General features: G+C 46.3%; 2 protein-coding genes and 1 long non-coding RNA gene across 4 annotated transcripts in view; 2 read left to right on the forward strand and 1 right to left on the reverse strand.

Annotated features, from left to right (window-relative positions):
* LOC308472089 overlaps positions 1-27,766 on the forward strand; it is a 63,776-nt gene extending 36,010 nt beyond the window's left edge. The window contains exon 3 of one of the 2 annotated variants that reach the window (XR_013983297.1): positions 26,794-27,766. This is a non-coding gene — a long non-coding RNA (uncharacterized lncRNA). Of the gene's footprint in view, positions 1-12,229; positions 13,029-26,793 lie in introns of those variants that run through there. The other variant, XR_013983298.1, reaches the window with a different exon arrangement.
* On the forward strand, positions 2,791-4,921 carry JUNB (JunB proto-oncogene, AP-1 transcription factor subunit). The gene is given in 3 exon segments (XM_080996574.1): positions 2,791-2,927; positions 2,929-2,941; positions 3,346-4,921. Coding segments are annotated over 3 exon segments (1,041 nt in total). The 5' UTR covers positions 2,791-2,805; the 3' UTR covers positions 4,252-4,921.
* On the reverse strand, positions 15,876-27,920 carry PRDX2 (peroxiredoxin 2). The gene is made up of 6 exons (XM_080996576.1): positions 27,776-27,920; positions 22,175-22,283; positions 21,507-21,660; positions 20,597-20,719; positions 17,450-17,580; positions 15,876-16,170 (listed from the first exon to the last, which is right to left on the reverse strand). The coding sequence occupies exons 2-6, from the start codon at positions 22,275-22,277 to the stop codon at positions 16,085-16,087; spliced, it is 597 nt and encodes a 198-aa protein (XP_080852702.1). The 5' UTR covers positions 22,278-22,283; positions 27,776-27,920; the 3' UTR covers positions 15,876-16,084.
* Between the last annotated feature and the right edge of the window lie 74 nt (positions 27,921-27,994).

Genomic DNA, 27,994 nt, shown 5'->3' on the forward strand with positions numbered 1-27,994 from the left:
TTCTGCCTCCCTACTTCTAGCTACTCTCTGAAGACTGGAGAAGAGACCCTCTTAAGAATATTAGGGGGGTGGGCAGGGGAAGGACTAGACCCTGTGAAAAATGAATATACTGTTTTAGCTGTCGTTCATTCATTTTCAGCTTTTATTTTTGTTATTAAAAAGTGTGCCTAGACATTCCGTTGTTGTGCCCATAACCTAGGTTTAAGGTGCCATTTAGCTCCTAGCTTTCATATCTCAGTTTCTAACACTGCCTGACAGTACCATTGTTTCTACTCTTTGTTTTGTCCAAGTTATATTTGAAGAGCCCCATACGTTGTTTTATTTCATGCTAGAATATTTTATTATACTGTGCATGAGAATCGGGCAAATGACTCATAGAGTAGTTTTTAGAGACAAGAGAGAGGAACTTATATTAATATGTGGGTGGGATTCAACTAATGAGTCCCATTAGCAGAAACCCATGCAAGGATTTCTGCCAGTGGATCAGGTCTCCCCCCACCCTGAATAGTGTGCATGGGAAGAAGAGGGGAAATCATTCCGTCTAGCAAGCTCAAATGCTTGCGCTGGCAAAACAATTGCCGTAGTGTAACACTGAATTCCTTACTCTATATACGGGGGGAGGGAGAGAGGTTTCGTTTATTAGAAACAGCTGTTTAATTATCAGACAAAATGATTAGCCCTCTACCATTACTATTACTGAGAGGAAGTGCAATCTTCTACATCCTTATCTGAAAGTAAATTCCATTCAAGGCAACTGTCCAAAAAATGAAATGTATTAGGACTACCAGAATGTCAAGTTGCAGTCACCAAGGGCCACAATCCCTTCTGGGCAATGTTATGGGGGGCACATGCCAATAATGACCAGAGGCAGCCAAGCAAAAATGCTCCAGAAGGGTGTGAAGCAGTGCCAGTGAGAGAATGGTCTGGGGAGAAGAGATGTAGGTGTGGAGGGTGCATGGTCTGCGGAGAGTCCTGAGGGCCAGATAGGGAGGCCTGGAGAGCTGCATTTGGCCCCCATGCCTGAAGTTCTCTCCCCTCCCCTTACACACTTATGGTTGCTGAAACAACTCATAACTTATTTATAAACCTCTCTCTCTGTACAATTCGCATCCTCTTGAAAATATATAAAGATCAGCTAAAGCTAATACCTGATATTTGCAGGGAGGTGGATCATTTGTTAAATATATTAAACCCTGGGAGAGGAATGTGATGAAGCTTCTCTCAGATGTCTGGGTGATTGTGTATACGTGCAAGGAGATGAAGCTAGAGAACTGTATGTAATACATACTCATGTTTGTAGAAGAAGCGAGACCCACCCAAAGCATGGCCACTGGGCTTGATTATCACTTTGCACCTTGTACTTCTGTGGGTGAATGGGTTGGGTTAGGATTGGTATACCTGTGCATATCAGTCTTTAGGTGTATGTATTTGTGGGGCCCCTCCTCAGAACTCACCTTTTCCATTAAGTCTTTAACCCCTTAATTCTCATGCCCAGCAACTGTAACCAGGTGTAACTTCATTTGCTTTCATACACCTTTGACTACCAGTGCCTCTCCCTCCTGCCTTTCTTCCCCTATCTTCTTTTCTTCCACGCTGTCAAAATTTAGACTGGAAGATTATTGGGGGCAGGAAACTGTGTTTCTGAAACTCCGCTAAGTGCCATGAACATAAGTCATGTGTTGTCTTGTAATTAATGATTTTATATAAGAGTAATTTTACAGTTCTGAACTTTGGGTGTACATCTGGCCTTTGGTGTTTTTCTCCTCTGGAATTTGAATGTGGTATACAAGTCTCTTTAAGGTTGTATGTATGTTTATTTTGAAGATGGCAGGGTGCAGCTTTATGTTTGGGTTAAGTCTTAATGTGGCATTTAAGTGTTTGCAGTTTGCGAATACAGCTTCTGCATTTGGAATGAGATTCTTCTGTACATATTTCTATAGTATTTGTGTACTTATGCATGAATCCATCTCAGGCTGCACATTTATTTAGTTACTGACATTGAGTGAATGTCATGTGTGCAGTTAGACCTTATAAGAAAGAGCACTCTGTGTCCAGAGGTTGTGTGTTATTGTACATATGTCTAGTCAGGCGCTACTGTTCTGGGTTTAAAAACTTCTACCTGGAAGGCGTTTCAAATGATTACCTTTCTACATGTGTGTGACCGCCATACATACAACATAATACAAGTTCTTCCAAAGAAATGCCCTTCCCTGTGATTTGATAATGAAGAAAGCCCTCCTATTGCCTCACCATCCGATGGGGCTTCTCTCACCTGGAAGGTGAAGCTGACATTCCAACTGAATGTGGCATATTTATCTGACACGTATCTTCCAGGGAGCTGCGCTTGACTTCTGGGGCTTTATGTGAATTTCACCCCCTCACAACAACCCTGGGACAAAGACCGCCCAGCGAGTTTAACCTGTGAGAGGGAATCTGGAGCGGCGTCTCCCGCCTCCAGCCCTTCCAGCTGTCAAAAACCGCTCGTCTATATGCCCACGGCCTGTTTTACCACCTTTCCGGTGGCTGAATGTTAACCTTGCCCCTGTGTGTGTGGGGGGGGGGCTGTGGCACTGGAGAGCTTGGTGCGTGGCGCGCTCTTCCCCCCTCTCTTCCCCCGGGGCCCGCGTGCGTCCTTCTCTCTCTCTCTCGCTCCCGGGCTCCCTCCCGCCCAGCCTCTGACGCGGGCGCCTTTACAACTCCCCCCTCCCCGGGGCTGTTTACTGGAGCACGAGCTGCCGAGCAATGAGCTCAGTTCCCCCTTCGCGTGCGCCGCGGTGGGCGGAGGCGCTCTGGGCTCCTCAGCCAATGGCGGCTCGCTTCCGCCGCCGCCGAGCGCCTGCCCGCAATAAAAGGCTCCGGGAAGCGCACGCTGCGGCTGAGATAACTCGCAAAGCTGCAATCGCCAGCGCGCGCCGGAGGCTCTTTCTCTCTCCCTTCGCCGGTACGGTACCTGCTCCTTTTTGCTTCTCGGGGAGGGCTCGAAGCCGGCGCGCCTTCTGGTGGGGGACAGACAACGCGTGAACCATCCCCGCTAGCCGAGCTTAGTCAGGGCGGGTGGTTGGAGAAGCCGCCGGAAAGACGAGCTCCCTTCCTTCCTTGTGAGTGTCTCTCCGAAATCTGGAAGTGAAGCTCAGGGAGGGAGGCGGAAGGAAGCGCGCTGCTGCCCTCGTTTCGGGGAGCGAGAGACTCGACCCGCGGCGCCCCCTAGGCAGAGGCAGCTAGGGAGAAGGCTCGATCCCGGACGGTCCCAGCCCGGGTTCGCGACCCCTTCCCAGCGCGCGGCTGATGTGCACGAAGATGGAGCAGCCTTTCTACCCTGACTCCTTTCTCTCCGGCTACGGGCAGGACTACAAGACGCTGAAGTCGGGCATGGCTCTGAACCTGTCCGCGGAGCCCTTCCGCGGCCTGAAGTCCCAGCTGCCGCACCACCTCCGCGCCCCAGAGGACGGCCCCACCGGGTACTTCCCGGGCTCGCTGCCGCCGCAGCAACAGGCCGACACCGGGAGCTCGTCGCTCAAACTAGCCGCCCCGGAGTTGGAGCGCCTGATCGTCCAGAACAGCAACGGGGTGATCACCACCACCCCGACGCCGCCGGGCCAGTACTACTACCCGCGCGGGGCCACCGAGGAGCAGGAAGGCTTCGCCGACGGCTTCGTCAAGGCGCTGGACGACCTGCACAAGATGAACCACATGCCGCCGCCCAATGTCTCCATCGGAGCGGTGGCGGCGGCGGCGGCAGCAGCGGCAGCGGCCTCGTCGGCCAGCAGCGGCTACGGGGCCTCCCTCCCGCAGGAGCCGCCTCCCGTCTACACCAACCTGACCAGCTACAACCCGTCGGCCACGCTGAGCACCACGTCCAGCTACCCCAGCGCCAACCTCAGCTACATGCCGCAGCCGCACGGCCTGGCCTTGCCGCACCCTTCGCGAGGCTTCAAAGAGGAGCCCCAGACGGTGCCGGATATGCAGAGCCCGCCCGTGTCGCCCATCAACATGGAAGATCAGGAGCGCATCAAGGTGGAGCGGAAGCGGCTGCGCAACCGCCTGGCCGCCACCAAGTGCAGGAAGAGGAAGCTGGAGCGCATCGCTCGGCTGGAGGACAAGGTGAAGACCTTGAAGAGCGAGAACGCGGGACTGTCCAACACGGCCAGCGCGCTGCGGGACCAGGTAGCGCAGCTCAAGCAGAAAGTCATGAACCACGTGAACAACGGCTGCCAGCTCCTCTTGACGGCCAAGATGCAACAGTCCTTCTGATGGGCGGCGATCCCTGCCGTCTCAAAGACCTTTTTGGCGGGTGGGGTGGGGAGAAGAGAAAGAGGGGACTTGTAATGCAAAAGTTTACACGGAACCGGACTGACGAGCCCAGTTCCCAACTCTTCTGTTCCTGAAGTCCTGTTTTCCAAGTTGTTATGTCTGTGACTCTCAGTCTGGTGGATCCAGAACTCCGGTCTGTGCTGAGTGTGTGTAAGAGGTTTTTTATATATATATCTGTATGTGAGAGTGATTTCGTGCGTGAGTGTATTTAAAAGAAAAAACAAAAGCCTTTTTTCCACCCCTTCTGCTGCGTCGCTGGCTGGTGCAGTGGAACTGGAGGTACTCTGGACAGAGCCAGAAACTGGCCTTCTGATCTCTTCCTTGTGCCAGTAGAAAAAGGAGATGATCGCTTAATTTATAATTGAAACAAAAGGGACCAGAACAGAGGATGGCAGGGAAGGGATGAAACCTCAGCACCTCTCTCCCTCCCAGGAGGCCACTGTACGGACAAAAGGGGTCACTGGGGGAAAGGGGAGCGGGAGAGGATTGTTTACTACTTGTGCTCTTAATTTCTTTTGAGTCCTCAAATTCAGTTTTTTTTCCTTCAAAAGATTGTATTTGTGTTTTTGACTTTTTATTGAAGCTATTTAAGTAAACATGTTCTAACTAATTTCCGTTGTGTGCCTCTTAATCTGCCGTCTCCTCTCCTAGAGATTATTTTACAAGTTGTTTGGGGGGGGTTATATCGGAAAAATCAGACTTTTATTTGTAGCTGTTGTTTTTTTTAACAGCCTCTGTTTCTTTAGGGGCAGTTTTAACTCGCTTGCTCTTCTTTTCTTGAAGCTAAAGTTTAGAGGGATGGGAGAGGAAAGTTGTTGCCAAGATGTAACCAAACCTAACAGCCCTCCTACCGGTAGCTGGCCCTTCGCCTTCCCTGCGTGTGTATTTAACTCCTTACTGGGTTATTTCCCTATAAACCTACGATAATTTAGGCACGTCATCTCTGTTGTCTCTAACTGCGACCCCCCCTCCTCCCTGCCTCTTCCCCCTCCGATGTTTTCCCTAACCAATCGGATCTAGGCCTTTTGAATGTGCTGCGATACTGTTGTGCCTTGTTCCCCTCTCCGCTTCACGTCATTTCCCGGGTTTGGGGGACTGTTCTCCCTCCCCTCCCGCGCCGCGCCCCACTTTCCTTTGATGTCAGACTCGGAGCCTTGATGCGAAAGCGCTGGTGCTCAGAAAACCAGCTTGAGCCTCTTTCCCTTTCCCTATAGCGAGGAACGGGAAGGGGAGGGCGTGCGCCCAAAAGCCCCGAGGGGCGGCCTCCCACACGCCGAGCTTCATTTCCTTGATCTCACAAGTTCTGACTTCAGCTCCAGTGGGTGGAGCCTCCGGGGTAGAAAGGAGGGGGCTTTTCGCGCTGACGCAGAGGAAGATGGCCATATATGGTCAGTTTCTGCCTAGTGACGCGTTTCTGGTAGGGCTCCATTCCGGGAACCCCCGCCCACGTTACCAGGCAAAGGGCCTTGGACGGTGTCGATTTCCAGCCAAAGAAGGAAGGGGGGTGATGCTTTGGGGCTGGGAATGTCCCAGGGTGCAGCAGATCCGCAAAACCCAGCGGGCCGAGGTCGGACGGGGTTGGCCCTTGAGAGCAACTCACATGTCCTGCGGGGGAATGTGAGACACATAACATGTTACAGGACTCTGGGGTTTGGTAAAAAAAATAAGGTTAACTTTCCCACAACGGTTATCGCTGCCGGTAACTGAAACTACTGCAGACGGAGCTCTGCCAGTCGCAATTAAACTATTTTTTGGCTTGTTTTCCAACCTCAACACCTCCATGTTCCCGTTGTCTGGTGTTGAAAGGATAATTTATTATCCTGTTTTTCAAAGGTTCCTTTTGTTACAGAGTTTTGTACAAAGGATGGGTAAGCTTATGTACAGCAACTGTTGGCTGCTGCTGTACAACTGATTTTTCCTTTCCTTTCACGGGACAATAGTCCTGTTAAATGTTTGAAGCAGCTGAGCGATAGTGCCTTGTCCGTGGCCTCCTAGTGAGCCCCATAGCTGAATAGGGGACCAACTTAGGCTTCCCTTTCTCAATGCCAATACAAGTCACTTCGGCACTGTTGCTGGACAGCAACTACCATCATTTGTGGCCGCTGGCCACACTGCCTATAGCTGATGGGAGTTAGTGGCAAACAACATCTGGAAAGCCCCAAGTCTCCCACCCTAATTTGAGAAAAGGGATTTCCCACTGGAAACAAGTGTAAAAGGGGGAGATGAAGAACGCTGTTAGATAAAAAACAACAAATCTCGTAATAACCTCCCCCAACAGAATTTGAATTAGTCCCGCATGCAGCTTCTGTAACAGGAGGGTGCTTAATGAATTGCACCATTCTTGAGAGAACATAGATTTGGGGTCATTAAGGTGATACTGACAGATATAAAAATCTGTGTGGATGAACATTTTTTTCTTTCAGGAGTTTTTAAGAGGGTTTTCCCCCTTTGCATATATGTTAATTTGTGGGGAAATTGAAGGGAGAATTGAGTTACAAGCAATAATCTCCCATAGCCAACAAACATAGTGCTGCTGTCGTCTCGTTATCCCTCTGTTCTGTTGCTTGGATTTAAATCCTAATCTATAAGCAGCTACTATTTTAGTGACTCTAAAAATATGGAAAAATTCTTTCTCACTTGGTTTAGTTGTTCTGACTAATTAAACCCTAATGCTTAAGATTTTTCTAAGCACTATGTGTATGTGTGCTGGTGTATCTATAAGAATATTACAGTCCCTGCCTGTAGACTCACAATATCATGATGCAAAAGGAAAAAGGAATGGGAAGGGAAGAGGAGAGCAAGCAACAGAGCAGCTGTTCCTTTGCAGGCCAGTGGATGGGGCCAGGCCGGTCTCCTCACCATGATGTTCTTCATGGGAGGCAAGAGTGCAGTGGCCCTGGGTCTTTTAGCAGGAGCCATAGTTTGCCTCCCTTGAGCTCTAGAGTTCCAGGGACCTGTCAATAAATTAAGAGTCTGTTGACATCTTTTGCTGCCCCAGATCTGTGATACAGAAAAAACAATTTTGTTAGCTTGTGTGTTTGTTTTGACTTTTTCTCCTGGAGGCATCAAGCTGATATGGCATACAGGAGTGTGAATAAGGGAGAAAATAGGATGGCCTACCAAGCAAGAGCCAGTAGAAGGGCCCAGACCACTGAACATTGCTGCTGTTGCCAGCTGCTCACAATACAGCCATCACTATGTGGGCTGTGAAACTCCAAGCATTCTGCATGTGGGTTCTGGCCTTGCTGGGGTTCCAGTGGATGCCTCGGACTGGACATAATGAGAGTAAAACTGTAGGCAAGCCAAACAAGGGAGCTCATGGGAGCAGGATGTGGGATTCAGCTTTTTCTCTGAAGAATGCTGGCCCTCAACCGTTCAGCCACAGTTGAAAAGGTCAAGGTGACTCAGAAGAAAGTGGGACCATAGAGAGCCCTTATTCCCTGCCCTGGTCAGTAGGAGTTGATTATAAGGAAGAAAGGGAGTGTTTGGATTAGAATGGGACCATGTGCAAATGGTCACAATTGAACTCAAATGACCCAACAGAATCTCTGCATCAGCCCTGTGGACTGAGATGCAATATAAGAGGTGGCACAGAGAAAAGGGTTTTGAGCAGGGGGAATTTTTTCTCTTATCATCAAGGGTCTGATGAAGAAAGTAGAATTGCTGGCTGGCATTCTTGATTTTTGCATGTAGCTTCTTCAAAGGCATTTCAGTGAAAGAGACACTTAAAGCGGGGAAATCAAGTTCTTTATGCAAACTAGTAAAATGCATTGGCAAAAGAAAAAGTCCAGATGTTGTGGCATATGGCTGCATGCATTAAGGATTAAGACGTGAAGAAAGATTTGCCCTGTCCATTTCAGTTGTTGCATCTCAAATACTTTCATTTAAAATATTAAAAGGTCAGTTTTAGTTTTATACTTCTCATGTTCCTAAAAAAGAAGTGATAAATTGTCCTGTATCATTGTAGATGGCGGATCATTGCGGGAATGGGGCAGGTGTATTTTAAGACAGGTGAATAGTCAGGGACTGGGAGAAAAAGGAGACTTTTTCATTTCATAATCTACTTTTGCTTAGTTGGGGATGAATGAGACTGGGATGCAGGCAATAAGCTCCCATCCCATATCAGGAAGCCAAGGCAGAGCCCAGTGCTGATAGGGACAGGGAGCCAGGAAAACAGCAGGTGGAAGGAGCTCTAAATGGGTCTGTGAGTCAGGGAGCCGAGACGTCTAGCTGGGTGATGGGGAGCAGCATTCAAGTTTCCTGGATTCTATTTCCAGACATGGGAGGGGAGTGCAGTCCCACTGTGTGTGTGTGGCATAGCATGGCATGGCATTAAAGGGAAAGTTGGGAACCAGAGAGCTACTACCACACTCATTGTATTCCATACCATCCTCTTTCTACCCGTTGCCTTCTCGTGGGCTTAGTGAGAATGACACGACTTGTTGCTGTCATCCAGGGGGTGGGGCAAGTTCCTTGCAGAACCAGCCTGGGGTTATCATCAACAACAACCTGATTTCCCCGGAAGCACGAGAAGCTGACGCGGAATGGAATGTGGCCACAGTGCATGCCAGAGCTGAAGGCCTCCCAGAAGGGCATGTGTAAGAAGCAAGAGGCACTCTGGCCTCATGTCATCCCTCTGGGCAAAAGAGGGGGAGGGGTAGAAGGGTGCTGTGTCACCTTCCAGCTCACATCCAGCTTGTTGAAATGGGATGTGAAGGTAAAGTAATGTGCTAAGGATATGTTTTAGCAGTCTAAAATCGCAAGATGAAATTGTAGCAGAAGGGAAAACAGGTTCGCCAGGACCTGTGTAGCATAAATATAATGGGAGAAAATCAGAAAAGGACGGGCACAGACCAAGCTATAGTTATGGGGTTGGGGAGAAGCGTGGATCGATACTAGTAGCCAAAGCAACAGAGGGAGGTACAGTGGATTTGTGGCTCAGCTCCAAACAAGAAAGGTGGAGTGTTGCTTGTTTGTGCTTTTAAGGCAGAATTGCTCAATATGTATTTCTGCTTCACCAAGAAGGAAATGGTGATGAGACATTCAGTGCTGACAAAAACAAGGATGGGGAAAGGCCAAAGGCTAGGAAAACAGTTCACTTGGGCAATCTGAATTGATGTTGGTGGCATTTACGGAAGGAGCTAGTGGGGCAAACCTCTGAACAGCCAGCTGTCCTAATTGCTGAAAACTGGCATAGTCTCAGAAAATTTATTTATTGCAGCATTATTTATCCTGCCCTTTTCCAGGAAGGGCTAAGTGCAGGTAACAACAGTGAAAAATAACTTTTTTTTCCTTTCAAAACCCAGCTAGTTATAAATATGCATGCCTGCTTGACCCCTGGCTGTTGAATGCCAGTCCAGCTCAAAGAGGAAGGTTTTGACCACTCTTTTGCAAAGCCTCCTGGCACGGACTTCTACCGGACAGGAATTCCACTGTGAATGCCTCTGTGTTTCTTTCCTGTTCATGCCCAATGCAAGAAAGTGCTCTTTCATGGCAAAACTGACGAGAAAGAAGCCTCTGATATATGTAGCATCTAAGCCAGGTGTAGCCAACAAGGTGACCTCCAGAAGTTGGTGGGCTCCAAGTTCCATCAGCCTCAACCAGTAGGGCCAACAGAGCTCATGGGACTTGCAGCCCAGCAACAGGGGGTTGAACTAGATGACCCTTGGGGGGGGTCACTTCCAACTCTATGATTCTACGATCTGGAGAACATCACATTGACTACCCTTGGACTAAGGCATTAAGGTAGGGGTTGGAAGCAGCGGGTGGCGCTGTGGGTTAAACCACAGAGCCTAGGACTTGCTGATCAGAACGTCGGTGGTTCGAATCCCCGCGACGGGGTGAGCTCCCATTGCTCAGTCCCTGCTCCTGCCAACCTAGCAGTTCGAAAGCATGTCAAAGTGCAAGTAGATAAATAGGTACCGCTCCGGCGGGAAGGTAAACGGCATTTCCGTGCGCTGCTCTGGTTCACCAGAAGCGGCTTAGTCATGCTGGCCACATGACCCAGAAGCTGTACGCTGGCTCCTTCGGCCAATAAAGCGAGATGAGCGCCGCAACCCCAGAGTCGGTCACGACTGGACCTAATGGTCAGGGGTCCCTTTACCCTTTACCTTAGGAAGCCTTATGTTTGAGGGCCAAATGTGGCCCTCTAGATCTCTCTAACTGGCCCTTAGGATTCTCCCCTGGCCACACTCCACACCTTCATCGTTTTTGCTGGTTGGAATGTCGTTCAACTGTGATACTGTCTCTCGCCTGCTTGGGCTAGAGAGATGCAAGTGTAGAGACCTGACTGTGGGACTGGACTGTACAAAGAAAAGAGTTGCATATTTTGCTCCACCCAAAAGATGTGTGAGCCTTGAGCTGAAAATGTTTCCCCACCTCAGCATTAAGGGCTTTATAAGGTCAGCAGCTTCCTTGAACTGTGTCCAGACAGCCACTGAAAAAGATCCAAGGATGCATAGAATCTGATTTATTTACTTGGGGGAATATTGGAACAAACAAAACCATTCATTTACAAGATTAGAGAGAAAACTTCATAATCAACTTGCCTTTGTAAAAGACAACTACAGCACCAGTTTATTTTCTGTTTTTGATACGATAGTTTAGTAGCGAGACCTCAGTTGGTAATAGGGACTTCCAAGGCTTTTCACCAAATCCGCTATTTAACATTATATCCTCCTAAGAAGGTTTTTGGAATAAGGACGAAGAAAATAATGTAAAATCAGCATTTGCTTGGTTGGAAGCCAGCATTTAATATATTCATTAATTATTTGGATGAGTGAGCGGTCAGTTACGCTTGCCAAATTTGCAGATGATAAAAGAATTGGCAGGAAATACATAGCATTCAAAGGATAAGCTAAAACATTTTAAAAACACACCACCCAATAATTGACAAATCAGGCAGGCAGATTAAATTCAGCAAGGAGAAATCTCAACTGTTATACATGTGGACAATTATTCACTCTGTGCTCCAAGGATTACCGTAGATAAGGTGACCAATGGGTTTAAACCACAAGTAAGTACGTGCACAATAAACATTGTGTTTTGTTGGGGGGGGGTATTCAAAAGGGAAAGCTTTTCAATAATGAAAGATAAAAAGTTGCATAGAAAGATGATGAATTTTCCTCCTCTAAGGGCTTCCAATAAGTATTTTAGACCGATAACTGTTGGGAATTTTCTTAGGAATAGGGTAGCCTGCCTAGAGGGTAGCAATTTCACTAAACCATCTATCTGGCCCACTCTAAGTTTCAGAGTCTTTCATGTTGTGTAGGTGGGTGTGAGAAGGAAAGAGTTGTGACTTTTCATTCTAGCTTCAGCAGGGGCACATTTGTGCTATCTTGTAAAGCCTAAGCAGTGGGATGTGTGAAGCGGAAAACTGTTCCAACCAGGATGAGTACAATGCACAGGTTTTGGACGAGAAAGAGAGCTGTTTTTTGAGCCCCATCCACAATAATACAAATGAAGTGATGTATGCAAACCGAACCCTCTCCTGGGTGAACCTAGTATGTGCCAAGACTGTCTGAGAATTTGCAGAGCTGTGTCAGGTTCGCCCAGGGGAGCTGTTCAGCCTTGTCCTGCAGTGCAAATATCTGAGCTGTTACGTCTTTCTGTTTAAAACAGCCTCAGTGCTCCTGAGGCGCCCAGTGGCGCTCTCTGCTGGCACAACCATTAGCCTACTTTTGCCTTCACTATGGCAACTCATCCTTCATAGTGTTCTGCCTCTGTCAGATTTATTTATATCCCACCTTTCCGGCAAGGAGCTTAAGGTGGTATACACAAGTATTCTTACAGCCACCATGTGAGCTAGGTTAGGTAGACTGAGAGGCTGGCTGGCCACCCAGCAAACATCATAAACATAAGAACCATCTGCTGGATTGAGCCACTGGCCCACCTAACCCAGCATCTTTTTCTCACATAGGCCAGCCAGATGCCTGAAAGCAGGACCTGAGTGCAATAGTACTCTCCCCATCTGCAAATACCTCCGACAGTATGACTGAGTTGGGAGTTGAACTCTGGGCTCCTCACTCCTAGGTAGGTCCAACACCATAACCAGACAACTGCAGTCATATTCATTCTTCTGCACCCAAGAGTCTGCCAGCTTGTTCTCCTTCATGGATCAAAAACAGGTAACCATATCCACACAGAGTAAAACCCACAAGGACAGCAAGACAATACCTCTTATTAGAATCCATCAGTGCTGACTATTGCAAGTATTTTAGGGATGGGCTCAGTTTGGGCACATCTGCTTTGCATTCTGAAAATCCCTAGCCTAACCCCTGGCATCTTCAGGTAGAGCTAGGAAGGACTCCTACCTGAACTCCTAGAGCAGCAAAGAAGCCACTCAAGTTGTGGGACTCAATGCAGCCCTCCAGGCTATTCTGTTTAGCCCCTGGCCCTCTTCCCAAGTGTTTTTCCCTGGCTTGAATGTGTCCTTCAACTGATAATTAGCAAGTTTCTTTACATTTGATGCTTCATTATATTTTATGTATTCTGTAAGCCACCCAGGGTGGCTGGGAAAACCCAGTCATATGGACGGGGTATAAATAATAAAATGATTATTAATTGCTCCTGCTTTACTGGAAGAACAATGGAGAGAGGTGTGTGTAGAAACCTCTCACTTGTGTGTGGCTGGAATGTAACCCACTGTACAGAGTGGAATCCATTGCCCACTTTTGCATCTAGCCATGCTCACCACTGATAAGCAGGCTCTGGAAGATTACCCATGAGGGATGGGTGAAAAGGGGTTCCCCCTCCCCTTAGAGAGCCATAAAGTGCTCACAGTAAGGAAGAGATGCAGGGTTAATATAGCAGCCAGTAAGAGTCCCCCATACAGTGGTACCTCAGGTTAAGTACTTAATTCCTTCTGGAGGTCCGTTCTTAACCTAAAACTGTTCTTAACCTGAAGCACCACTTTAGCTAATGGGGCTGCTGCCGCACCGCTGGAGCCCGATTTCTGTTCTCATCCTGAAGCAACGTTCTTAACCTGAAGCACTATTTCTGGGTTAGCGGAGTGTGTAACCTGAAGCATCTGTAACGCGAGGTACCACTGTATTGTGGATATTCAGATTTTTGTGTTCTAACATCATATTCGAGGGGAGAAAATCCACAGAGAGACCATGTTTGCACAGAGGATGGTAGCTCATCATTTCTCCTGATGCGCACTCCTCCATTTCACACGCTTCTGTCCAGATTATGCTACAGTCATGCTCTAAGTGACATTTTTCCTAAACCCAAGGACCCAAAATTAAATCAGGGCTGGGTAACAAATACATTATAGTATATCAAATGGTTGTATCATCACATATCTAATGCATCTTTTCTACCCTAATCTCAAAACAGGCACTTAAAACATGAATATTCTCGTGGTTTATGCTCTGGCAAGGGTGAAACAGCTTCAACTGTTCTTCTTGGTGCCAGTTTCAATATTACAAAGTGGAGAGCACTAGTTCAACGGCAAACAGCACACCCACCTAGTTAAGAGTAGCAGGAAGTTTGACAGAAGTCAGAGGTATACTTATAAGGTATAAATTATACCTTGCTGTGCAAAAGAGCCCTGTCTGTGGTATTGTTTTGAGATTGCTTTCTGTGCTTAATACTCACATGGGAAGACAGATTACAAAGCACTGTCTAGAGGCCCCTTTTCATATGAAGTCTAGCAGAAAACAGAATTGGATAACGGTGGCGGAATATGGTTCAGCATAGTTGGACGCCATGCCTTCCAATCTTGTATTCAAGCCTTGGGCACTCGCATGTTTGGAATCAGAGCGTTCCATGAAGTTACAGCATCCTCTACTGGCAGATGTATGGCAGTTCAGTATTAGAAACAAATGCTGTCCCATGAATTAAGCCTGGAAACCGCTGTCTGAAGTCTAAACTTACCAGTGCCTACACAGGCAGCGATGCCTCTGATACAAGAACATCAATTTCCATATAACCCTTAAAGTGCAGCCAGCATCTTATGTGAGGGATAAGAAACTTGGGGCTCTTCAAATGATGTTGGACTCCCAATACCATCACCCCAGCCAGAATTACTGGCAGTCAGGCTTGATGTGGAGAGGGGGGTAACAACATTTGGAGGACAATAGGTGGAAAATTATGAACAGGCAGTCTGGAGCAACCCAACAACCATCACTATTCCAAAGCAGCATGCAAACATTTTCCACAAACACCTTTGCAACATCTCCTGTTGCAAAATTGTTTGGCAATAAAACTGCCCATTATGGGCTTTAAAAGAAATTAAGATCTCAGAGTGATTGAGAACTAGCAGTGTCCATTGCACCCAACAGCCAGGTCTGTTTTAATTCCTCGACCTATTCACCTAAATGACATCCATTGAGAGGAAGGCTGCCAGGGTAACTGAGTGCGATGGCACAGGAAAAGTTTGTGGCCTTTGGAGGTGGCTTGGAATGAGAAAGAGGCAGAACCGTTTTGGCTAGCTGGCGGGACACTGCTGGAGATGCCTTGGACTCCAGTGCTGCACTGCTGTGGGGAACAAGCCCCACTTGAGATGACCATGCTGTAAGATTGGGACACCCTCCATCTAAATTCAGGTGTAAATATGTGAATGAATCGTATTTCTTGAGACTAGTGTCACTCATGCAATCTGCAGAACCAGCTTCATCACTGTAACCCTGGAATTCTCTAGGTGCTTTAGGACTAACTCTTCAGAAGCACAAAATTAGCAGTGTGAAGGAGTTGGGGGGGAGCTTTGTTTAGGCCTTGATATCACTATAATATAGGAAGATAATGATCCTGATTATACTTGCTAATCAGTCCTTTTTCTTCTGCAGCAAGATTTTATCCATTCAACCTGTCAGAGTAAATCCATAATTTTGAATCTGGATGATGATTCAGGAACCAAGTGCTGATCCAGGCAGGACATTTCGTTGAAGCTACTTTGTTATGCCAGAGGTTTGTTCAGCTTCTTAGGAAGGCCACTGCATTCCTTGCAAAAGGTCTCAGCTAATATCTAGGAGATTCTGTTCCTAGCTATCTAAAGCCTACATAATTCCAGCTCACACCAGGCCTTTGATACTCCCTGCTTTTCATTCCAGCAACGAAAAGCCTACAGCAAGCTAATGCTGCTTGCTTTGAATATCATCATCAGAACCTTAATTACTTCATGCAACAGCTGTATCAAATCTCAGCTTGCCTTCGGAAAAGGTCCCAGCCAAGGACATAAGTTTCAAAAGTGCTTGATCTCAGGCTCTTATGTACTGACAGCATGGACATACTAGAACTGCATGCTTGCTTTTCCTGTTTTCTTGGACAAGCCATTCATAACACCATGTCTACATCTCTTAACTTCAAGATGTCCATGGCATGTTACCTCTACAGGGACTGGGGGGGCGTTTCTTACTTTGCACATAAAACCAAAGGGTGGGCATAGTAATTATACCCCAATCCAAACCCATTTAGTAAAAGTATATCCTTCCAAAGGCAGAAAAGAACTCTTCTCTTTGCATCTGAGGAGCAAGTCCAGGATCACATTCTCCACTTTTGATTCTCCTTGTCATTTGCTCGTTCCGAATGACCTTCAGCAGCACCAGACATCACCACCAAGCTTATTTTAATCTCCACTTTTATTGAAGCATGAACATAAAGATGCCCTACTCAAAAAATTACATTCAAGCTACTTCTATGAACTACTACTCATGGGAGAGGCTTTCGTAGCCCAGCTCTCCCCAGAGAGTTACTTCTAGAGATCTCAACGGGAAAGATTCAGTATGAATAATCCCTTCACATTAGGCCAGCTTTGTTCAGCATGACACCTCTACTGCTGCTTGGCGAAGAAGGCCTTGCTGTCCTTCACTGTGGGCTTGATGGTGTCACCGCCAGGTTGCCAGCCAGCTGGGCACACTGTAGCAAAATGTACAGAAGTGTGGGGTTAGAATATGTCAAACAGCACTCAAAGCACATAGGTCCACATGGAGCAAGCTTAGGGCAACAAGGTACCCCAAGAAGCAGTAGAAGGAAGTTTGGAGACATCACTTATTAAAAAGTCAGAACTTACTCCATCAACAAGCACAATCTAGATTGGAGCGGTGCCTTTTTTTCTGGGGATACTCAAGGGTATGCAGTACCATTTTCTTCCAAATGTTAAAAATGTGGCACTTACTATAACAACTTCATAGTGAATAAAGGTAAAGGGACCCCTGACCATTAGGTCCAGTCGTGACCAACACTGGGGTTGCGGCGCTCATCTCGCTTTATTGGCCGAGGGAGCCGGTGTACAGCTTCCGGTTCATGTGGCCAGCATGACTAAGCCGCTTCTGGAGAACCAGAGCAGCGCACGGAAACGCCGTTTACCTTCCTGCCGGAGCGGTCCCTCTTTATCTACTTGCACTTTGACGTGCTTTCGAACTGCTAGGTTGGCAGGAGCAGGGACCGAGCAATGGGAGCTCACCCCGTCGCGGGGATCCGAATCGCCAACCTTCTGATCGGCAAGTCCTAGGCTCTGTGGTTTAACCCACAGCGCCACCCGTGTCCCCTAGTGAATACCCACACCCTTTTCCTTAAAAAAAAGCAGCACTGGAGAGGGGCAAAATGCCACAGCCTTTCCCATCCCAGTATGCTCCTTTTGGGGTTTCATGGTCCATAACAGGAGACTAGTGTGTTTGCATATGTTCAGGAGGACAGCTGTCACTGGCTAATAGCCACAATGGCTATGCTGGAGGCAGTTTATCTCCACGTACCACTTTCTAGGACTCACAAGTGAAGAGTGTGCTTCCAGGCTTCCCATGGGCATCTGGTTGGCCACTGTGGGAACAGGATGCTGGACTAGTTGGGCGAATGGACTGAACCAGCAGGGCTCTTGCGTTATTAAGAGTTGCATAAGGCTGTCTTGGGTCTACTTTGTACCATGCCACACTTCTGTGATGCTGAAAATGGTGGGTAAGACAGGATATGGCATGAACTGCGCTACGGAAGGCTCTAAGAAATGTTGCTAGCAGTAAATCATGCCAACTTCATATATGGTACTATTTGCTACAAAGGTGTTTGGGAAGCTGTTATGCACTGTTCATGGGCAGAGATAGGCCCTTACTTGCCCCATGAAGAGGTAACAGCCACAATTTCTAAAGCAATACTGACCTCACCCTTCTGTGTTAGCTCTATTATCCCAATCCTCACCCCTTACCTTCACCATGCTGGTCTGTGAACTGGAAAGCCTGTACCAGGCGAAGTGTCTCATCCACAGAACGTCCCACAGGCAAGTCATTCACTGTGATCTGACGCAGGATGCCTTTGTCATCAATTATGAACAGGCCTCTGGATAGTTGGGGGGGGGAGAAAGAAGGGCAATTAAGAGCATTTATTATTTTAAAAAAAGGAGGATTCGAGCTTGTATGCATTCAAGCCTAAGATGCATTTAAAGCACATGCCTTCCGGACTTGCACCTCCGGCAATGGCGGATTTCCTCTGATCGGGAGGAATCCGCTTCGTGAGAATTAGGGTCTGGACTGCCGCGGCGAGGCGGAGACCCACCAAAAACCACAGGCGGGAGAAGCCTGTGGACGTGGGATTCGGCTGGCACCTTTTGCGCCTCCCCTACTCGCGGGGAAACCCGGTTTCGGGGATCCGGAGCGACGTGGGGTGAATGGCGCGGTGCTTCGAATTGACTGCTCTTTTCACGGAGTGAAGCCGCATTGCTGTTGCTGGAGAGCGCTGACTTTTTCCTGTGGACAATTGGATTTTAAACAACTGCCCGTGAGTAGAACGGAAAATTGGACTATGAAACTTCTTAATTTGGCACCGAAGCGGGAAAGCCTAAACAGGAAGTCCGCCTTCCGCTTTTGTAAATAGATTGAAGCTAAACATTGCAAGCTAGAGTCTGGAAAGTCGTTTGTAAAGGACTAAATTTCCATCAGTTAAAATTACTAAACCCCCCTTGGAAGCAGGAGAAGAGGGGGGAATCTTTTTAGACTGTTTAAACCTGCAGAAGAGAGAGTAAAGAAAGATAAATTTCCACCGTCTTGAACCTGGGAGCGGGGTGTCAGGACAGACGTTTTGGGGAAGTTCATTGACTGTGGATAAAACGTTTTTGACAGATAGTTAAAAAAGAGAAACATATTGATTCCAATGTTCCCTTTTGCACTTAAAAGGAACAAAATATCTGAAAAACGAAATGAACTTTGTTGCTAGATCTGCTTTTAAAAAGACGGATACTAATAGAAATTGTTTCCTCTAGAGGGAGCTTGTGAAACTGTTGTTAGAGTCGATCTGGGGAATTTTGCAGCTGTAGAGATTAAAGATCATGAGACCAGACTTTAACCTTGAACAAGAATGTGCCCAGAAGAAGCTTTAGTACTTGCTTTTTGCAAGACAAGCGCTTTACTGGAACAGCTACATGAGAAGATGGATTTGATGACTGTTGCAGTTGGAAATTTTGGACAAACAGTGAATACCTATATAGAAACCACTCAGGAATCAATCCAGGAATGTGCTTTGACAGAGCAAGTGGTGAAGAAGATAAAGGAGGAGGTTGTTGCTGAACCTCAAGTAGCAGAAATGGAGAGAGCTGCGGCCTTGCAGGAACATAAGTTGTTGTTTTTGACGACTGAACCTGGAGAAAGTCAGATTTGGAGAGGTGGAGTACTGTTTGGTTTGGAGATGGGAAGCTGGATAGATCCCCCTATGCAGGGATGTTTTGGCTTTTCGGATCTGGCTTTGGGCCAGGGGGAGTTTGGAGTTGTGGGGGCCCTCAACCTTGGAGGGACTTTGAAACATGCCTTTAAATATCTTATGGATTTCAGTGTCGACTATGGAGAATGGGCTGACTTGTTGAGAAGGGATAAAGATATTGTCAAGTCGGAGTCTCCCCGAGAGAAAGGAAGGAAATTAAGAATAAGATCAGCAGAAGATAAAGTAAAGTACAGGTATAAACATGAAGAAGACCTGCGGAAGGGACATGGAAAAGACTTAAGAGCCTCGGATAGAAGGTCACCAGGTTGATGGACTAGATGGATGGGATAGAAAGGACTGACAAAACCTGAGACCAGGAAGAAGAGACGATGGATGAAGATTGGAAGAAAGCTTTAAAAATTCATTTAGAAAATCATTGTAAAATTAATGAGTATTAGAAAAATGTTGGAATGAAACTATTTGGCTTTAGTAGAAATGTTAAAAAGAATTATGTATAAATATGTTATGCTAAAAAGAATTAGGTATAAATAAGACTTAAGTTTTAAGCTTTAGGGTTTTTTATGGTAAGATAAGGTTAAAATAGATTAAGATAATTTAATGACATAATATTGTGAAAGATGGAAAGGATTTGCTGAGATAATAACTAGAATACAAAAAAGGGAGGTGTGAGGAGGTCGATGAAACAAGTTAATGAAAGATAAAGATTTGGGAATATTGGATTTGTTTTTAAATTTTTTGTTTATTTTTATTTTTTGATTTTGATGTATTGTGTGTTTTGTTTTTTCTTTGACTTTTGTTTTTATTGACTTGTATTGTTTAATTTCTCTTTTTGTCTACCTTTTTTCCTTTTTCCTTGTTTTTTCCTTTCTCTGTAATTTTAAACTCTCAATAAATATCATTTAAAAAATAAAATAAAATAAAGCACATGCCTTCCCCCAAAGAATCCTGGGAACTATAGTATAATGGTACAAGGAACTGTAGTTCGGTGAGGGGCAAACTACAATTGGCTAGGTTCTTTGGGTCAAAGTTGAGTGGGGGAATCCTGAATCTATGCCTATGCAGAAACCTTACTGAGAGATCAACTAAAAGAGGTTGGGGCAAAAGCAGAGACAGACTCAATTAAGTTCCAGCTACAGCAACTCATTCTCTGAAGTCCAAGTCCATACATCCAAGGACCAGGGTTCTAGGACCTAGCTAGTATTAATAGCTTTTTTTATTTCAGCCAGGTTACCATTTGGATTACATACATGGACTTGATGGGTGGGACCAAGCTGATGAATAGAGGATTGAACAGTCCAGCAGCATCAAGGATGACTAACCTCTTCAACAGATCACAGGACTTAAGAGCAGGCGGGACTAATCTGTTGTTCTCCAGATGCTGCCAAATTTTGCAGCTTCCATCATTCCTGACCATTGGCCATGCTGGCTGCAGCTGGCAGCTCTAGTTCAGTAACAGCTGAAGACTCCCAGGTTAGCTACCCCTGTGTTGCAGCACTGGAGAGAGGAGCTAAGTGGTACGTGAGTCAGCCATGTTGAGGCTTTGCTAGTGAACACAAGAGGACTGGCATTTGCCAAGATGCCACCACCCACAGCCCTTTGAACTGTCATCTAGAATTAAGGTTAGACCTCAAGATCTCCATACCTGTATGCAATGCCATCCTCCTCCTTGAGCACTCCATAGTCCTTGCAAATATTGTGGTTGATGTCTGCCACAAGAGGAATGTTTGCAGATCCCAAGCCCCCTTCCTTTCTTGCTGTATTGATCCTGCAGGGAAATGGCCGTTAACATCTGCAATATCATTTTAGAGCAGAGGTAGGAGAACCTGTGAACCGATGCCCACCTCAACCCTAATCATTGGCTATGTTGGGCAAGGGCTGATGGGAGTTGGGAGTCCAACAACTGGAGGGCCTCATATCTCCCACCCTTCCATCTTGAACATCTGCAAACTACTACTCTAGCCATTTACTATTTAGAAATGGTTGAATCAAATATTTCACATGGGATAGATTGCCCCTAGCTTTTTGTTCCAAACTGCCATGGGGCTCCCAGACCAAAGCTGGGTCTAAAAACTGGGCAAGCATCTTCTTCCTCATCAGAAACCTAAATCTGAAGACAAACTGGTGATATTCTCCAATTAGATATAGTCGGATTCTCTGACCCACAGAAGACTGAAATGTTCTTTGCACCCATTTAGGAGCTCAAATCAACTCTGGACACAACTGCAGTTAGTCTACTGAGGTGGCTGATAAAACTAACAGCAGCTAGGTTTGGCTAGATAAGGCTGGTGGGGACCCTCCACACCCTTCTGTCAGTTAACTTCTGCTTGGCTCCCTCCCAGTGTCAGATCCCTAGAACATTCTTAATGATGTTTCAATTCCAACCCTCTTCCTAAGCAACACACAAAATAGGGATGTGCTGTTATTCCTGTCACTCAGTTTCCTACAGCTAAACCAGCCTTAAGAAACAACAACATAACCATAAGTCTTCACAGTACTTGCTTTCTAGCATGGACGGAGACCTTGTGCTAGATCCTGAACACCAGGAGACTCACCAGGCCAAATGGGTGAACTGAGAGTCAACAGAGGCAGCAATAACCTCACAGTTGATCTTGCGGAACTCCTCAACTCGATCACTGAAAGCTATGATCTCTGTGGGACAGACGAAGGTGAAATCCAGGGGGTAGAAGAAGAGAACCACATATTTGCCTGTGTAGAGAGGGGGAAAACCCATCAGAAGCGGAATACTTTGAGCTAGAAACCTTGCCTGGCTACTATCTGAAGTTTAGGGAAGGAGACAACACCTGAAGGCACCAGCACAATGTACTCAAAACAAATGCCATGCCTTGACCACGATAACATTCATCCTTCCTTTGGGATATGGCAAACCCAAGGTCCATTATCTGCACCTGCTAACAAAATATAGTATTTGCACTACACACCATGATCCCCACAGCAATCTGATTCAGTGCCTGGGGACTGATTACCTCTTGATAAACAGACGGATAATGCAAGATCCTCTTTCTTGGCGCTTATGTGCTCCAATGCTGCATAGCAGGAAAATAGTTCTTAAGTGATCCATACCTCTCTTATCAAGGTGGGTCTGGGAAACTTTTTAATTAGGGTATTTATGTCCTGCATATTCATGAGCTCAAGGCACCTTGCGACATTAAGACTGACTGAAGATGTTGTTTAAACAACTGAAAGTGGTACTCTCTCTTACCTTTGTAGTCCGACAACTTTATTTCCTTAATGGCTCCATCCACCACTGCTGTGGCCTTGAAGTCTGGAACTGGCTTACCAATATGAGCTTTACCGGAAGCCATTTCTTTCTGAAATATCAAACAGTGTAAAGGCTTAGGTAGACAACCAGGTTGAGCCGCTTTCAACCAAGAGGCCTGCTACTGAGTACATATCCCAGGAGAGGCATTTTCTTACCTTCTGAAGGATTGTAAACAAGGCAGCTCTGTTTTGGCTTACAACCCTTCCCCAACGTCAAGCCCAACTTTTGTAGAGCCCAAACAATTAAGATGCACTTCAGAGGAAACAAGAAGCCTCTTCCAATTCTGCATAGTGCTGTACAGAGCCCCAGTCACATGAGTTGTAAAGGATTACAACTGTGGAGGGTGACGCAAGGCAATCCCTGAGGAATGCAAGATCAGGGAGTCTTGCACCCTCATTCCTTTGAGGAAGACTGCAGAGGGTTTGAGTCAGTGGCCTCTTGGTTCAGCAGGATATTTTTATTAGCCTCATTCCATTTTAGCTAGGCGTGAGCAAGTGCTCCCAGACAACTTTCTGGCTAATTGAAATTTTACCACCTTCAATGCATTTCAATGCACTATTTGCCTTGGAGCTCAACAAGCAGTTTCACTAATCCATTACAGAAAAACATGAGGTGGTAGTGTGCTGTGTACAGTACTTTTGAACACTGCTTCTTATTGCTTGGCTCTAGCAGTTGTGTGTGTGTGTGTGTGTGTGTGTGTATAATTTTTAGGTGATTTGGAGGTCTGATGTGCCTGCTCCTCTCCAACCAGGGACGGCGCATCCCATTGTGTTGCTTGAGGCTAAGTGGGAAGTGCTTCCCCACCCTGCCGCTGCCGCCAAAGCATCCCTAGGCTGCATGGTGGCAGCATGAAGCAGCAGCAGGTTCTGGCAAAAATCCTGCTGGAAATCAGCTCTGATACTCTGCCAGTGGGGCACCCACCAAGGCACCCCCTCAGGGGCTTCCACCACCCAAGATGGCTGCTTCACCTTGCCTCCTGTGTGGGGCCAGCCCTGTCTCCACCCCCATCCCATAAGAGGCTCTCTTTATAAAGAATTTGCCCCATTACACCCCTTCATGTTAAACCTTGCCAATTTGGGTTTGGCTCCTTTTTGCATAAGCGAAGTCTCAATATTTCATAACTACTTCAAAGCTCTGGCTGCTTTTTGGCATCAAGAAAACAACCCTGGGATTTAGATGTAGCATGTATAAAATCAAACCTGAGTTCCTTTCAAGAAACTGCATGCATGAACACGAAGTTTAATACTAGGTTATGAAAGGCCAAATCTGGAAGCAAACACAACAGATACTTGACAACATAACCAGGAGATTAAGTTTCTTCCATTCATAACTACAATGGTGACAGATAAGGATAGGCACTAATCTATTAATTAAGTACAGTAGTACTTAATTAAGTAGCTTTCTCTGGCTCAGGTAGAAGCAAGCTGCCACTGCTGTGGAAAACTATCTAAAACCAGCTCTAGCAGAGAAAGAACGGGCAAAGGCTTCAGGAGCAGATAAATAGCTCATTCTCCTAGCACTGTAATTTGGGTCAGATCAATATATTCTTGGTGCTGTCTCTGCCACCAATAGAAGGTGAAGCTGAACATACTTATATCCCACTTGCCAGCCAAGACTGGCTCCCAAAGTAGTTTACAATTCAAATTCATCAGAAGACAAGTGCCCTTTTATTATGCTGAATGCATGGCAGAGAGGAGATGGGATGTTTGCATTTTACTATTCCAGCTTCATATTGTTCCTGCCAGAGCCTGCTTGGCTACTTACTCCTTCTGCACAATTTAATAAAGCCAACTGCTGAATCTTCAAAAAGGCCACAATTGGTATTCTGACTTCAGAAAGATAAATGTCACCCAACACAACCAATACTCAGGGGATGATGGGAAACACTGGAGTCACAAGTTCCCTAGCCCTGAGTTTATCATGGTGTCTGAACAGAGCCATTAAAGTAATGTTCATCCACTGAAAGGCTCTTCAGATACTGAGGCATCTGCCAGGGCCTGGTCGAGCACAGAAAACCTGGCGCCATCTGTTGCTGGAGATATGGGGTGGGGGAGAGATGCATCTGCTACGTTAGCCCATGACTCTCACCCACCGTGTTCCACTTGGTAGCCGATGGGCCCTACGGCAGCTCTAGCTGACAAATACTTCCCTTCCAGAAGTGTGTCCCAAACACAAACTGGGCGACATGATACCTTCCTGATAAGGAGCTGGTAGCTGTTGGGTGGGGCACTTACCAGTAAGCTCCGTGTTCAGGAAGATAGCCCTATTACAATATGCTTTGGCAAACATGAGCAGGCTATGGTTAACGACAGTGAATTAACTATGTGATGATGGTCTGCTGCCCCTGACATCACAAACACTGATTGCTAGTTTCTGGAGTGAAGCTAGCAGAATACAGTGCATTTTGAACTAGTGCATACATTTGCCATTGGTATGTGACAGAGGAGAATGGAACGGTCACTCATGGGTTACTGCAGTGAAGGCTTTGAGATGCACACTGCTTATAATGAACCAGAAGGGAGAAAAAAAGCCTGCTTGGGCAAGCCAAAATCAATGACGAGATACTTTCCTCCATCAACTCCAATACTGACAGCACCAACTTTAGTGATCCACCAAACCCTGAATAATAATAATAATAATAATAATAATAATAATATGCCACCCATCTGACTGGGTTGTCCCAGTCACTCTGGGTGGCTCCCAACAAAATATTTAAAAACACAGTGAGACATTAAACATTAATAACTTCCCTATACAGGGCTCCCTTGAGATATCTTCTAAAAGTCAGATACTTATTTCCTTGACATCTGATGGAAGGGCATTCCACAGGGTGGGAGCCACTACTGAGAAGGCCCTCTGCCTTCACTACCAGGCAAGTCTGTTTTGTTTTGAATAGTTTTTATTAAGTTTTCCAGTTATATGTCTCAAAATAAGCATTTTACATAGTACCATATATCCAATGACTTCCCTCCTTCCATGGTTCATTTTACTTGTCTATCATTCCTGCCTATTTTTCTGCAACCATTTAAGTCATTCTCCAATTTACATCATTCAAATATTAACCACACTGCTGAATTTAGCTTAATGCTGCCAGTGTATTCAGCTGTACAGTTATTTTCCAAATACAGTGGTACCTCAGTTTACGAACTTAATCCATTCCCGAGGTCTGTTCTTAAGCCAAGGCACACTTTCCCTAATGAGGCCTCCCACCGCCAGTGCCCTTCCACCATTTGGCTTCCGTTCTTAGACCAAGGTAAAGTTTGCAAACCGGGACACTACTTCCGGTTTTGCGGAGTTCATAAACTGGGCTGTTCTTAAACCGAGGTACCACTGTACTCAGCAAATATTTTCTACTCCTCTTTAAATAGATGCTCTCTTATTCTATATGTTAAACCTGCTAGTTCTGCAAATTCTATCATCTTAAGTTGCCAGTCCTCCTTACTTGGGACCTCCCTCACTTTCCATCTTTGAGCTAACAAAACTCAAGCAGCCATTGTTGCATACATAAATCATTTTTTCTGACACCTGGGAACTTCAGTCTGAACTATTCCTGACAGAAAGGCCTCTGGTCTTTTTGGGAATGTTGTTTTAAACAATCTGTACAACTTAATATAAATCATTTCTCAATATTCTTTAACTTTTTTACATGTCCACCACATATGAAAAAAAGTTACACTACCCAGGCAAGTTTGAGCCCTAGAAATGTGACCTCTGCTACAGTCTTGTCTTACTCCAGGTCCAGCATGTGGTGGCGGCAGCAAGACAAAACAAGAGTTTTTGCAGAAGCTAAAAGGCTTTATCAGAGTTTCCTGGGCCAAGCATGAGATGTTACAGTATGGGTACCCAGCCTTGAATTTGGTGATTAGTGTCTTTGGCTTAGAATGAGCGGTGTTGTGTACAAGGACAATGCCAAGCCATTGTTTGCTTAATAAGGATCTGTTGCTACTGGTGCAGGCAGTTGGGATAGTTTTCTACGCCAGGCTGACTTCCAAAGTAATTTGGGATGATGGAATGTCCAAAAGACACATGACAGGAGAAGATTACAGTTCAAGCAAAAACTGAAGAAAGCGGCTAAAAGTTATGCGGGACTTATATTACCATATATTTGATTCTTTAATTCTTAAACAAAAAACTGACAGCTGGGGGAGGTATTTTTCCACCCCAAGCTGAATACAGGTGCCTGTTTGGTGATAAAATGTCCCAGCATAAAGCCATATGCAGCATGTCAAAAGCGCACTTTGATTTGCTTCTCTGGGTCAGTCTTTGCTTGAAAAACTGGGTTTTTACCTCATATATTAACATTAGCTAGGACAATAGAACCACCACCACAATGGCAAAAATGGTGGCATTCATTACACTTTAGGTAAGGCAGGCTCCAACAATCTATTATTTCATAATCATGCTTAAAACCTTTTTATTTACCCAAACCTTTACAAAACCATTTTTAAAACTGTCTGTTGCTTATCTTCCAGTGTTTTAACTGCATTTTAGGAACCAAATAAAAAGCCCAATACATTTTAGGAGGGACTTTATTAACCTGGACATTTTTTGGTTTACAGAATGAACGCTTAAAATGGTAACCGATTGGAATTTAGAGGCACTGTTACCTCCGCACAGGTGAGAACATCCCAGAAGCACTACGTTGTAGGTTTACTTCTGTGCAAGTTCTGCAAACATCACATCTTCCCCCTGCTATATATACTACTTGAAACAAAAGCGCACAGATCTTACTCCATTTGTCTCGTTCCCCCCTCTAGTAAGACTTGGAGCTTAAACTTATTGCACTGTCGTCACCTCTTGTATCCATACTAAAGGCCTGTTTAAAAAGCAGAGTTTCCATGACCCAATTTTTAAGGCAAGAGCACTTAGTCACTGGCTCCATTTCATGAATTTTCACTCGAGTAGACCCCGAGCAAGGCTAGGAGCGCTATGCAAGCTGAGAAGAGACTGGAAAGCCTCACCGCTTTCCAGGGTTGGGGGCGGGGGAAGCAGGAGGAGGAGAGTTAGAGGAAGCCAAGATCGACCCCTGGAGTTGAATTCCAGTGACAATGCAAAGCACTGCTTCCAGCCCGCACTGCTTCCAGCCCCCTCCCTGTACCGCTCAGAACACAAAGGAGATCCCTATGACTCGCTTGCCGAGGACACAATGGGCAGTATTCACACCGCCTCCTCTCCGCTTTGGGGAAAAAGGACCAGAGGAGAACCGAGGAGCAGCGCAGCTTCCAGCCCACTTTATTCCAATGCAGGTGCCCCCCTTCCCAAAATCACGCCTTTGGAAGACACGAGGAGATGCACGGATTGCAAGCCTCGAAACCTTCCAGAAGCCCTTCGCCTCCACATATATACCCCAGAAAATGACGACCCTTCGAACCTGCTAGGCTGGAGGAGAGAGAAAGCGCTGCAGGCCCCCACCCCATAGCAGGCCTCGCCAGGCTCGAATTGCAAACCCCGAGCAACGCGCCCGCATTTGCCTCCATGCACAAGCGCTGCAAAAGCTCCAGAAATGCCCTCGAGGCGCCCAACCCCTCGCTCCCTCCGTACCTCCTGGTCCGCGCGCTGCCGTCCCAAAGCTAAGCCGAGCGCTTCTCGAAGCAAGGAGGAGGCGTGACACCAGCAGAACAAGCCGCCGCGGCTGCCGGGTTTTATGTGCAGCGTGCTGGGAGAGGGCGGGGCAAAGGTGCAGGAGGGGGCGGTGTAATCCGGATTCGACTCACAATGAGAACATTTGCGCGCGCGGGTCACCCCCACCCCGGCTACCCC

Source organism: Podarcis pityusensis, assembly GCF_964106645.2.
Source record: "Podarcis pityusensis genome assembly, chromosome: 2".
Taxonomy (NCBI): Eukaryota; Metazoa; Chordata; class Lepidosauria; order Squamata; family Lacertidae; genus Podarcis; species Podarcis pityusensis.

What these genes read in the sequence shown, in the direction of transcription:
- PRDX2 (XM_080996576.1), bottom strand. Translation starts at nt 22,277, where the DNA reads ATGGCTTCCGGTAAAGCTCATATTGGTAAGCCAGTTCCAGACTTCAAG. An exon ending in AAAGTTGTCGGACTACAAAG is followed by an intron (nt 21,661 to 22,174) that starts GTAAGAGAGAGT and finishes CTCTCTACACAG; the next exon opens with GCAAATATGTGGTTCTCTTC. An exon ending in CAGTTCACCCATTTGGCCTG is followed by an intron (nt 20,720 to 21,506) that starts GTGAGTCTCCTG and finishes ATTTCCCTGCAG; the next exon opens with GATCAATACAGCAAGAAAGG.